General features: G+C 39.4%; 1 protein-coding gene across 2 annotated transcripts in view; it reads right to left on the bottom strand.

Moving 5' to 3' along the window:
* The window catches only part of AKAP6 (A-kinase anchoring protein 6), a 461,709-nt gene that overhangs the window by 343,590 nt on the left and 104,090 nt on the right, over window positions 1-14,029 (bottom strand). For both annotated transcript variants that reach the window (XM_059373059.1, XM_059373058.1), the window contains one exon: window positions 12,219-12,576. In XM_059373059.1, the coding sequence (XP_059229042.1) occupies window positions 12,219-12,542 (324 nt within the window). In that variant the 5' untranslated portion in view covers window positions 12,543-12,576. The remainder of the gene's footprint in view (window positions 1-12,218; window positions 12,577-14,029) is intronic.

The following is a 14,029-nucleotide window of genomic DNA, read 5'->3' as shown; positions in this document are numbered from 1 at the left end:
AAACAAAATAACTTAAATTTAATGAGAAATAAAATGTACTACATTCATAGGTGCCAGGGTGACTCAGAGGGTTAAAGCCTTTGCCTTCGACTCAGGTCATGATCTTTGAGTCCTGGGATTGAGCCCTGAATCGGGCTCTCTACTCAGCAGGGAGCCTGCTTCCCCCTCTCTGCCCGCCTCTCTGCGTGCTTGTGATCTCTCTCTCTCTGTCAAATAAATAAATAAAATATTTTAAAAATTAAAAAAAATACTACATTCACTTTTTAAAATAAAAGTGGAGACCATAACATTATATCAAATAAATGTACAACTTTATAAAGCCTTGTGTTTTAAGCATTAGTAAATTTGTTCTGGGAACCTGCAACACATTTATGGGACTGCATTTTAAAATATGTACTGAATTTTATAATAACCACATTAAACAGTTATGAAATATTTATTCTTATTTATGGACCAGTGGCAGACAAAAGTTATAATTGCTTGTAGATCTGTAGGAAAAACTAAGTCCAATTATTTTAAGACCTAAAACAAACAATAATAATAAAACAGATGTCCACCAGTTCTGAGAAGAAAATTCACAGGTTTTTCTAATATAATACGTTTTATGTATCTACAACTTAACTTATAAAAGTTTAAAAAGAAATATTACTTTAAAAAATATAGATACCTCAGGTTTATAATTAATTAAGAAGAGATATATATAAATCACAAGAAGCTGAAAAGAGAAAAATTAAAGGAAACCACATAATCATATGCACATAAAATAATGTCAGTTACTGTATTTATCACACAGAGTTTAGATTCATTTTGGTTGATGTAGCTCATTACTCATTGTAGAACACCAGAATCCAACAGATAGGTATATATACCCCAGGGAGAATTACTCGAGGTAACACATTTAAAGAAGAACCCAGAAAATCATCAAGTCTACACAGCTGTTTAATAGTTTTTGCTATAACAGTGACAAAATAACCCACTTACATAAATCCTGTATTTGTCTACAAAATATAGCACAAAAAAACCCAAAGAAGCTAAAATATCTCAACTTCAAATGTCTCCTTGCAGTAACTACTCTTTAATGATATCAAGTTTTCATTACCAACATGATTTACCTCTAAATGTTCATTGATGCACAACTTTAGGGATCACTAAGAGTGTTTTGAGGTGAGGTTCTTCTCCCCAAGTCATATCCCTAAAGGGCAAAGTGTCAGGGATGTTCTGTCAAAGGTCAAACAAAATGAAAATATGCATGCCCTCAGATTTCCATCATAGATGTGGGAACTAACTCCCCCTCAGTAAGACCTGCTAATTATTCACAGGTCTAAGTAAATTGGTTTCCATTAGATTAACAAAATAATCAAAGGGAATGTATTTTGTGCTAACCGAAGCTGTATATTAAGCTTGAACAAGTAGAGAAAACAGGATTCTTCATAACAGCTAGAGTGGTAATAACTCAAACTGAAGACTGTGTCCACCACCGTGCTACAGTGGGCACCATATGAAAATATGGGGACAATCTACAGAAGGACTGACCAGACTGGCCTTCCAAATGGTTTCACCAGATGGGTGAGCTTTTAGCTGAGATTCAAAGGATGTGTAACTATTTTCCCAGACACAGAATTTTGGAGTAAATAGTGAGGGGATTTCCCAAGAAGAGAGAAACCATGTTCCATTCATGGATTTCTGAAAGGGCCTGGCTTTTTAGAGATGCAGGAAAGGAAACATCAGAAGACACTATAGGCCAACTAGGTCCAGACTCGGAAGGAACTATAAGGCATGCCCAGGCATTTGGACTTTATCTGGGAGGGCTGCTGAAAGCTAAGGGAAGTAAACACTGCACATAACATATCTTTCCAAACAACATTTCACTCCTAGTGAAGTTATTTCCAGGATGGGGGCACAGAACTTCCATAAAGGAGGTACAGTCTTCTTTGTGGTACTATTTGAAGAAATATCTCCCCACCTTGTCACTACCACCTGACTCCCACAATAGAGAGACAGATGCCTTTGGCCCGTGTGATAACATTCCTTTGCAGAAGCAAAAATGCGAGCTGTAGCTGCTGCTAATACTGTGGTTTATTACTTTATAAGCTCTTTTAATAGCAACTAGGTTTCTGGAAGAAGGGAAACTGCAAGAAAGCAATGAAGACTTTCTTCATAATTTGCCTCAGGTCAGTTCTCTCCTTGTGAACCAATTCTCCAGTAATTGTTACATCCATTCTCTCTTCCTCAGAAGAGCAGATCACTTTCCACTTTCATTTCATACATTCCTTTTCCATTTAATGATGTATTTCGCAAACTGCCTCATTCAAATAATGAAGAAAATTGGTGCATTAAGTTATCACAGAACAATGGAAAAAGCTACACCAAAAAGCCCACTAATAACAGCCACAAGGCTCAAACGAACACAGGAGAGATCTATTCTGTTCCTTTTTACTCTATTCACATTTATAGAAAGAAATAGAGCCCTCAGCCCTAACACAAAGTGACAATAGACACAGCAGTTCAATTTGAGTCTGATGAGGGCAAATTCAGCCACAGAATCCCAGTTGCCTCTGACTCCCCCTGGCCTCTCTGGGCTTGCCTCAGCTACCTGGTCTGATGGACTTTTTCTTGTTACCACGTTCCACCACCCAAGTCAGCCACCATTTGTTATTTACCAAACTGTCTCATAGCTGTCTCACATCTCTCCGCTTCCCAGATCACCAGGCACATACCACAAACTCATCCTAAGACACAGGTTTTTACCATGTTATTTCTTTGTTTGTAGATGTCTTTGTGACTACTGAATCAAGCCCAGACTCCTCTGAGGCATTCGAAGTATTTATGTCCTTCAAAATGTGTCTCCACTAACTCCAGTAATATATATCATTCATCATTCCTTGGCTCCAGGGAAAGAAGCCCTCTGTCTTTCACATTCAAAGCAAACTTTGCTCAAGCTATCTCCCGTGCCTATACAAGGCAACCACAGAAAGTTGTGCAGGTGGTGCACTGCACAACTTCAAAAGTTGATATTTATATACGGTCCACACAATTACTGGTGGGCAGCCTTGTGCCTGGACTTTTCTGTAAAATAATTTCTAATTCAAAAATTTGTATTAATTATGTGAGAGAGAAACTTTTACTTTATCTGGATTCAGTTTTCTTTCGTTTGTAAAAAAATTAAGAGAATAACATTGATACATTTTAAACATATGGGCTGGTATAGTATGGATGTATTCCTTTCCCTCTCACTAATTTTACTAACTTTATGAGGTCACTTGAGAAACTAAAAAAGTTCAAAAAGTCATATAGTAATATTTGCTTCTAAATCAGTTACTTTAAATCTCTGTCTGTCTTTTTGGAAGGAATGGGAGAATGCACTGACCAAGCAAAATGTATCCAAAAGCCCTTTGCTCAAAATCAGCTTCCAGGGGTTCTCAGCTCTGGCATGCAATGGAATCACCTGAGGAGTTTTTAAAATGACTGATGGCTAGGTCTAAACCCAGATTCTAATGTAGTTGTCTAGAACATGGCCTGGGAAGTGGGGTTTTTCTTTAAGCTTCCAAGGAGATTCTACTGTGCAGCCAAAGATAAACACCGCTGTCTCTATACATGTCATACTTAGAAATCAATTGACTTATTAACATTTCTTTTTCTTTTTAAGATTTCATTTATTTATCTGACAGAGACAGAGAAAGAGCTGGCACAAGCAGGGGGAGCGGGAGAGGGAGAAGCAGGCCCCTGGCCTAGCAGGGAGCCCAATGAGGGACTTGATCCCAGGACCCCAGGATCATAACCCTAGCCAAAGGTAGACATTTAACTGACTGAGCCACCCAGCTGCCCCCCACATTTCTTATTAAAGATGTCCTTCTCTTGTTCCACCCGCTTCCATGTTAGGATACTAACAATTAATACCTTGGTAGCATTTCACTTTAGAGAGATTACATGTTTCCCTCTTTGAGATATAAAATATTGAAGGGGCAAGTTAGCAGCAAATAATGAGGAGAACAAAAACCAACCAACCAACCAAACAAACAAACAAAAACACAAGTTTTCTTCTTCGTTTAGAATAGCCATGAACACTCCTACTCAAAGGGAGCCCAGGATTTCATTTACATGCCACTTCAAAACCCTCACATTCCTACTGGTGATGAAGTGAAATACATGTAAGCTGGATCTTCTTCTTAATTAAAAAAAGAAAGAAAAACAATGAGCCCCCACCCTCAAATCTATTCATCTCAAACATCTAACATAAGAAAATCAGAATTTATTCTCTGTGCTTTACAGTCACCAAAATTTCTCACACCTCTAGAAGGATCTGAGGCCTTCTGTTCCCATGTAAGTACAAAAAACAATGATGCTGGGAAGATTAGCACCAGGTTACATTTATTTGCATGACATGTTCAAAAATTAAAATATATCAAAGATGTTGAAAAAGCTGGTAAAATAGTAAAATAGTAACTAAAATAGTAACTATCTAAAATAGTAACTATCACACTGTCCTGGTCTTGACTTGGAGAAAGATACAAATTTTACCCCATGACCCAACTTATATATGTAATATATGTACATAACTAACCAAGTTGCATAAAACAGTATTTGTTCTTACTTCAAGTAATTCTATTTCATTGTTCTAGCTCTTTAATTCCTTAAATTGATTTCACAACACACTAATGAATTGAGAAAACAGGGCTGTTCTTAGAAAACAGTGGTCTAAAGGGCAAAAAGAAAAAAATACCTACTCTTTCCCCTAAACAAAGATATTTGGTCTTCAATCTTAAAATGGTGCCTACTTAACTTTAAGATGTGTTAGGAATCAGAAACTGCCCAAAAGATGGTAAAATTAAATGTTTTAGACTTTAGCCTGTGGTCATATTAAGACCAGAACCCTCCAAGCTCCAAAGTATTTCATTCAGAGTTCCCTTTATCAAGATTTTCCGAGAATCCTAGGGCATATTTTAGATGTGTCCAAGAATCAGCCCTGGCTGTTGCACACTGTCCGTCCTGGCCAGCAGACCCTGTACTCTACAGCTGCTACTTTGGCAGATCTCTGCCACCTTAAGCAGAGCTCAGCTAGTTACACTCCAGCAGTGGAAGAAAGAGAATATTCTTTCCTTTCCACCTGCTATAACAGGGGAGGAAGAACTCAAGGCAAAGACTCAACTGAGACTGGTCCTCCAAGTCACACCCACAATCTCTTCCCCTCACTGGGTCCCCATGCTGCCTGGCTGGCTACTCAGAATAGGGGCTCCAGGGCCAGAAACACACTTTACCACAAACTGCCACTCTCCCCATCCATACTCCCCCCTGCACTGGGACAGACTCCTTGCCTCATGATGAGAGTATATTGTCTTCCAAGAGCCCCATCATCCCAGGACTCCCATCACTTTCAGTCCATCAGGCCCATCTGATATGCCCATCTCAGCTATAAAAAGGACTCATACCTTGTTTCCAGCAAGACCTCCAGAACCCATGTGAGTCCCTGGGTACCTGGATCCACTCCAGAGGTCAGGCTGTCTGGAGACAGTCCAGTCAGAACATCTTGTAAACAGAGTCTCTGTTTAATGCTCTAACTTTGAGAACCAGGCCCAAATGAAAGAAACAGACAGAAACTTCTGGAGGTGGCTGAGAGTACAATTTATCTAAAGTGGGTTATTTGGGGAGCCAATTCCAGCTAAGTCATGTCAAAACTTCCATTTGTCAAGTGGCTGTATAATTTAGCCTATGCTAGCTAGTCTAAGCCTTGTCTCTTTCCTGTCATGTTTCCAGGAATACGGATAATATTCTAAGAAGACTGTTAATCAGGAAGCAGAGGTACCAAATTTGCCTATTTAGTATCCAAATACATTCATCTGGATGAGAAGTCTCAGTTAAAGTCAAAATCTTGTAAGGTTTCAGTCTGGTTTTCGTACACAGCACAGCCTCTGAATCCAAAAGAGGAGGAGGAGGAAAGGGGAAGTTTCTAAAAACGGTTCAGCTGGCTTCTCATAGTTCTTAGTAAAGAATATCTGGAAACGAAGAAGTAAAATATGTGGATTACATTTTCAGCTTTAAAAAAATGGGAAAACCATATAGTATAATATATTGCATTGTTTCTATATTTTAATGTCAAAGTTAAATGTTTTTAATCACTCTCTAGAACAATGACTTCCCCACCCCCAACATGAGAACTTTATAATAGTGCTTTGTAGTTTATCACGGGGGTTACAGTAAACTTCCCCTAAGAACTTGGAAATAAGGTTGGTAAGTATAGTTTCTGATGAGTAAACTTTAAGATCAACAAAATGACCATGAGATAAGCAAAATTACCTTTAAAGAAAAAGAGTGGCTTTGAGTCTTAAAGACCTAAGTGTATGATTATTGACCAAAATCATTACTGAAGAAGGAGTCAGACAGAAAAGAAGGTAGGAGGAGGAGGAGGACCCAGTCACTTATAGAAAGAAGCCACCTAGACACCCCCATGCAGATTCTCCTAGGCAAGATCTCCAGATTTCTGAGCTGCTCAAATTCTCCCTGATGAGAAAGCCCCAAATGTACTTGGGCCTTGATTCATCCAATTCATCCAATGCCTCTGTCCTAATGCAAATCCCCAACAAGCGGCCTTCCTTATGTGACTTCCAGTATAAGACTACCCATGAAGAGAGAAGGCACTGACCATACAGACTTGGACTTAGCCACAAGTGCAAAATGAGCCCCCATCAAGCGCCTCACTCTTGTCCTCGGTAACAAGGGTAGAGTGGAGAATTAGACATTTGAGGTCACTTGGCCTAACACAAACAAGTAAACAAGTAAATAAGATAACCATAGATAGTGATAAGAACAATTACTAACTAACTAAATAAATAAATAAGCTGAATAATGGATTAGATAATTGTCAGAAAAGAGGATGGGTATTTCAAGAAGAGGGATCAGGAATAGCTTCTTTGAGAAAGCGACATTTAATATAATTAATGTTAAAATGTCACTATTACCTAAAGGAATCTAGAGATTCAATGCAATCCTCGTCAAATAACAATAGTCTTTTTTATAGAATTAGAACAAATAATTCTAAAATTTCTATGGAACTACAAATGATCCCAAATAGCCAAAGCAATCTTGAGAAATTAGAATACAGTTGGTGGTATCACAATGCTAGACTTCAGGACATATCACAAAGCTATAGTAATCAAAACGGTATGGCTCTGGCACAAAAACATACACATTGATCAACAGAACATAATAGAGAGCCCATAAATAAACCCATGCTTATATGGTCAATTAATCTACAACAAAGGAAACAAGATTATACATGGGGAAAAGACAGCCTTTTTAATAAATGGTGTTGGGAAAACTGGACAGCTACATGTAAAAGAATAAAACTGGACCACTTTCTTACATCTTACAAAAAATAAACTCAAAATGGATTAATGACATAAATATGAGATCTGAAATGATGAAACTTCTAAAAGAAAACAATATCTCTGCACATTAGCCTTAACAACATACTTATGGACATGTCTCCTCAGACAAGGGAAATAAAAGCAAAATTAAAGCATCTGAACTACACCAAAATATAAAGCTTTTGCACAGCAAAGGAAACCATCAACAAAACAAAAAGGAAACCTACTGAAGAGGAGAAGATATTTGCAAATGATCTATCAGATAAAGGGTTAGTATCCAAGATTCATAAAGAACACATACATCAAACAACATCAAACATAATGATAATAATAAGCCAACTTAAACTGGGCAGAGGACCTGAACAGACATTTTTCCAAAGGAGATATACAGATAGCCAACACATACATGAAAAGATGCTCAACACCACTAATCATCAGGAAAATGCAAATCAAAATCACAATGAGATGTCACCTTACACCTGTCAGAATGGCTAAAATCAAAAACATAAGAAATAACAAGTGTTGGTAAGGATAAAAGTAATCTGTCATGCACTGATGGTGGGAACAAAACTGGTACAACCACTGTAGAAAAAGGAATGAAGGTTCCTTTAAAAATTAAAAACAGAAATGCCATTTCTACTTCAAGCTCTGTTACAAAGCTGTCATTATCAAGACAGTATGGTACTGGCACAAAAACAGACAGATAGATCAATGGAACAGAATAGAGAGTCCAGAAATAGACCCTCAACTCTATGGTCAACTAATCTTCGACAAAGCAGGAAAGAATGACCAATGGAAAAAAGATAGCCTCTTCAATAAATGGTGTTGGGAAAATTGGACAGCCACATGCAGAAAAATGAAATTGGACCATTTCCTTACACTACACACTAAAATAGACTCAAAATGGATGAAGAACCTCAATGTGAGAAAGGAATCCATCAAAATTCTTGAGGAGAACACAGGCAGCAACTTCTTCCTAGGAACATCGCCAAAGACAAGGGAAGCAATGGCAAAAATGAACTATTGGGATTTCATCAAGATCAAAAGCTTTTACACAGCAAAGGAAACAGTTAACAAAACCAAAAGACAACTGACAGAATGGGAGAAGATATTTGAATCTTCTCTATCATCATATGGCATCAGATAAAGGGCTAGTATCCAAAATCTATAAAGAGCTTAGCAAACTCAACACCTGAAGAACAAATAATCCAATCAAGAAATGGGCAGAGGACATGAACAGACATTTCTGCAAAGAAGACATCCAGATGGCCAACAGACACATGAAAAAGTGATCCACATCACTCGGCATCAGGGAAATACAAATCAAAACCACAATGAGATACCACCTCACACCAGTCAGAAAGTCAGGAAATGACAGATGCTGGCGAGATGTGGAGAAAGGGGAACCCTCCTACACTATTGGTGAGAATGCAAGCTGGTGCAACCACTCTGGAAAACAGCATGGAGGTTCCTCAAAAAGTTGAAAATAGAGCTACCTTATGATCCAGCAATTGCATACTGGGTATATACCCTAAAGATACAAACATAGTGATCTGAAGGGGCACATGCACCTGAATGTTTATAGCAGCAATGTCTACAATAGCCAACCTATGGAAAGTACCTAAATGTCCATCAACAGATGAATGGATAAAGAAGATGTGATATATATATATATATATATATAATCTCCTAGGCTTGCACCTCCAGATGTTAGAACTTGGCTGCTACTCTGCCTGATTGCTTGATGAGGATCCAGACTCTGCCTGGCAAAGACAGAGGAAGAAAGTTTCTAGGCAGAAGGAATAAGAAAAGCACTGAGGCAAGAACTAGCCTAACAATCCTTTGAAACTTCCAATGTGCCTAGATTATGAACAAGAAGAAAACAACAGGAGATATGGCCAGAGAACCAAACAGGTGCAGAGCCACAGGAAGAGATCTGGGTTTTATTATGGCCAATAGGAAGCAAGGGAATAATATGACCTGATTTAAATGTTTAAAAAACCCCATTGGCTTCTGTGTGGAGAATAAAGTGCAGGTGGTAGAGGAGGCTCTAAATTTAATCCAGCCAAGCAGTCACGTGGCCTGTCTAGGGTGACAGCAGTAGTGCTGGGGAGAAGTGAATGCCTTTAGGTCATATTTTGGAGATGGATCCACAGGACTTCTGGATAGACGTGCGTGTGGGATGGGGAGTCATACGTGGGCCTGGCAAAGTGCCCTGCCTTCCACTGAAATTAGAAAGATATGGGGGCAGAAGGGATTAAGAGCTTTTCAATCGGCATCTCTGGTTTGAGATGCTCATTTAAAGACACAATTAGAGATGTCAGTTAGGCAGTTGGGGTTCCTGGGAGAACACTGGGATAGATATATAAACTTAGAAATTATCTGTGCCTGTATGGTCCTTAAAGCCATGGCATTTCCATCCCTATGATGGTTATTTTTCACAGTAAATTAATAAACTGAGTTATGCACCAAAGCAGTAGGAGCCAAGGTAGGACACCCCATAGCAGACGGCTGGCCTTGCCTAGGCTGGGCCTGTCCCTTTGATTTGCTATACCCCTTAATTGAGAGCAGCTTCTACATGGTTGTTTTGTTGTGTTTTCACATATAAAACATTATGCCCAAGTTCCCCCTTTATTCTGCAGATTAACGTGGAAATCTAAGAAATTGACGTGTATTCAAAACTTTTTTAAATGCATCATTGTACTTGACTGAATAAAGAAATATTACACAAACACAAAAAAAGAAGATTAAACCAAGCAAATTAGGAGACCAAAACTAAATCCTTGTGTAGATTAAACCTCAGTTCATGGACCAGAGTTCACTGACTTTGGACTCAATGTGGAAGGGATCAATTATTACAGAATACTTGAGAACATAATGGCAAATGCTGGTTAAGTCACTTGATGAAATAAGTTGCAAAAAAAAAAAAAAAGTAATGAGAGGATCCCTAAAATTAAATTCACATAAAACAATTTTGATTCATCCCTTTAACAGTCATTGATTAACAATTACGTGATTACTACATTAAATTCCTGCCCTTTTGGGGCTCCTCTTTTAGCACGGAGACAGGCCACACTGTAGAACAGGGCAGGATGGAGGCAGGTATGAGATGCCTTTGGACTAAGGTGAGAGGATGACAGACAGTTCCAAGGAGAAAAAGACAAGCAAATCACCCTAGAGGTGATTTTTCAAACACTAACCATAACACTGGTTGATTATATAAAAACTTTACAGGCTTGTTTGAAATTGAAATTTAAATTTTCATATATAACTGATGTAATTAAATTAACAGACACAGTCGTGTTGTTATAGGAGCCCTTAGCAGCATTTTCAGTGGAGTCTTCTCAAGGTACTTCAATCCCCACCCCCCATTCTCCTTTAATCTTTTACCATCCTTTCTTTGTAAATCTAAGATTTGGGGGCACAATAGTCAACTTTCCTTCCAACCCCAAACTCTTTATTTACTTACTTATTTACATGTAAGTGCAGCATTAGGGGGAACAGGAGAGGAGCGGTGAGGTGAAGCCCCCAACGTCCATTTCACTCCAGCCTCGAGGAGTGGGAGAGCTGCTCTTTTGATTAAAAGAACCCTATTTCAACAACTGAGACATCCCATTTCCATTGCCACAGAGAGGAAACAGCCTAGCCTGCTTTTTGAAGCTGGTTCCCAGCCATCTCTCCACTACCTTTTTTGTACTTTTCTCCTTCCCAAGATCCTGTGGGAAGACCACACAGGCCTGTTCCACCTGGGAGAAGCCCAGCCACCTTGCCATTCTGGCTTTCTTTGTTCTCTCTCTCTCTCTCTCCCAGTGCTCTCCTTCCCTCTCTTGGACACTCTCTCCAATGCCACAGCTGGGCTCAGGACCTGTTGAACCAGCCTGAGAAGGCTGAGTCAGCATGCTCGAGGCTTTAGGGAACATGTTCTCTCAGCTTAACTGCCCATCCTCTATTCTCACACTGATGGCTGTAGACTATAAACCATTTAAGTGTTAAGATTAAGAATCTGTTTGGTCTTTGGTTTCAGATCATTGAGGATGAATGAGCTTAGGTAAAAGAATTCTCCTTAGGATCTCATCAACTCACTAGAAATTTCCATTAGGGTTTGGGGCCAATGCCCAGACTGGCTATAAATCTGCCTTGCTTTGCTGGTCATTAACCTAGTGTGTTTGCCTCAGGGACCTGGAAGAGAGGAGTGGCTATGACAGAACAAGATTCACTGTACTGTGGGGTCCCTAGGCCAACATCTCTATTAATAGCACTCCTTACCAGCACCTCCATTTCAGTATCAACAAAAGTCAGGCTTTTCAAGGGCTCTAGAAGCCACAGATATTTTTTTTACATCTGAACTCTGAATGAGTTGTTATAAAAGCACCTTTGTTCTGCAGGATGCATTGTACCTGGATGAAAGGACTCATTCTAAAAGGAGAACACCGCCCTTCCCCATCATCCCAGAATCCACTCTTTGCCACAAAGGTGGCATCAACTGCAAGAGAAGATAATAATCATAAACCATACTCACAATCGCAGCTCAGTACGATCTTTTACCTGTGAGTCTTTTTATTAAACCTTTTTATTATACTTTTATTTCCACAACTGATTTCTATGACACTGCACCAAAATGCCCTCCCCTTCCCCCGCACCTCTGCATTATCCCTTTAAGGTCAGTTGGATTCTAGATAATCAACCCATGAAGTAAAACCAGGAAAGAATGAATTCTGCCCCTGTGTATCAAACCGGCTATTCTGTTTTTATTCCTGGGCGTTTCCTCATTGCAAGTTACAGAGCACAGGCTCTAGGTGCTACAACTTTTTTCAGACTTCTGTCTAGAATGGACCTAAGTCGAGAAACCGTCCTTACCTTTAGTTGAACTAGATGCACATCCACATGCTTGCTGTCTGAATCCTGCTGGACTGAATAGGTGAGGTCCCGGACCCTCTCTGAGGTCATCCGGAGCCAGGTCTCGATCTCAGGTAAGTGGAGAACAATCTTCCAGTCAGCCCCTGTATGCAGTGGGGGTGGCTTTTCATACTGCTGGTCGGAATCCATGTCCTTCATTGCCTCTCCTCCCTCACCCTGCTCCACAGTGGGCGTCAAGTTGATGGCCATGGGTGAGGCATCAGTAGCCATGGGATCCAGGTCCTGTGACCTCAGCGGGGAAAGTGTCACGCTCATGGTTAACATGGAGAATTCTAAACCTTACTTCTTTCCAAAACAGCTGAAAGGCAAGAGGAAAGAAGAAAGCAGGAAAGAGTCAGACAAGATTGCCAAATAAAGAAATGATACTTCGCAGAAGAAACAGGATTTCTAAATTAAGCCCAATTTCTAAATTAAGAAACCATAGCTCAAGGCAAAAACAGAAGGAGGTGTTGTGAGTTTCTACATAGTAGCCCCAAGACCCAGAGTACAACAGGAACACAAAACCACATGGTATTGCCTACCCCACCATCCATTCTCTCCTCATTCCTTATTAATAAATCCTGATTTTCAGCATACATATTTCTGCTAAGAATTTAAAACTACATATCCTATCTCCATGGCAGCTAGGTATGGCCATGTGACTAAGTTCTGACCAAGGGGAGATAAGTGGAGCTTTTGTACAGAAAGCTTGTAGAGCTGCATAAAGGGAGCTGACTTAAGGAGGAGCCTTCTTTCTGCCCTTCTGTGTTTCCCCCTTCTTCTAGACTGCAATGTGCGCTTGATGGCTAGGGTTCCAGTTACTACCATGGACCAGGAGAGGCTTTGCGGTATGCTGGTGGAAGATGGTAGAACAAGGTGGTGGGAACATGGATCCCACATGATAACAAGGAACTACTGTATCAGTCCTAGTCTGCTGCCCTGAATTTCTTTTATTGAGAGAAAGAAGGTATCTGGTTTTAGCCACTATTACTTAGGGCTTTTCTACTACCAGCACCTAAACATCACTTCAGCTATTATAACCCATACACTCAATACATAGGATAAGCAGAGAGGGAACATGTTCTAATTAACAAAACACTGAGCCGAATTCAGGAGAGGTTGCTCCTTTCTATGACATGTTATATAAATAGATATCATGTAGTAATCCAAACCTAAACTTTACCAAAAAGTATAAATCATGTGGGTTGGTATATACAGTATATCTAATTAACTATTAACTTAAATTACTTAATATTTGGTCATGTTGAAATTTTGCGAGGGGGAGGTTCTGGGATTTCAAGAGTAATAAATTGCTCTGAAACACATAACATTAAAATGTTAATTAAGGGGCACCTGAGTGGTTCAGCTGGTTAAGCAGCAGCCTTTGGCTCAGGGCTCAGGTCATGATCCCATAGTCCTGGGATCCAGGAGGTAGCCCAGGTGGGCTCCCTGCTCAGTGGGGAGTCTGCTTCTCCCTATCCTTTTGCTCCTTCCCCCACTTGTGCTCTCTCTCTCTCTCTCAAATAAACAGAATCAAATAAATAAATAAAATGTTAATTAAATATATTTAAAACAACATAAGTGTAAGTAATAGTAAAGTTGATAAGCTTAAGAGGAAACTAGTTTTCTAATGTAATCATCTAAGCTATATAATTTATCTTTCTTCTAGAATCAGTTTAATATAAAAATAACAACTTTCAGGATCTTATACATTAAACACTTTACAGAGACATTATTTTTAGTTTTAGGAGTAGGTTCTTCTACTCAAGGTA

Source organism: Mustela nigripes, chromosome 13 (genome assembly GCF_022355385.1).
Source record: "Mustela nigripes isolate SB6536 chromosome 13, MUSNIG.SB6536, whole genome shotgun sequence".
Taxonomy (NCBI): Eukaryota; Metazoa; Chordata; class Mammalia; order Carnivora; family Mustelidae; genus Mustela; species Mustela nigripes.
This window is presented reverse-complemented; position numbering and strand designations above follow the sequence as displayed.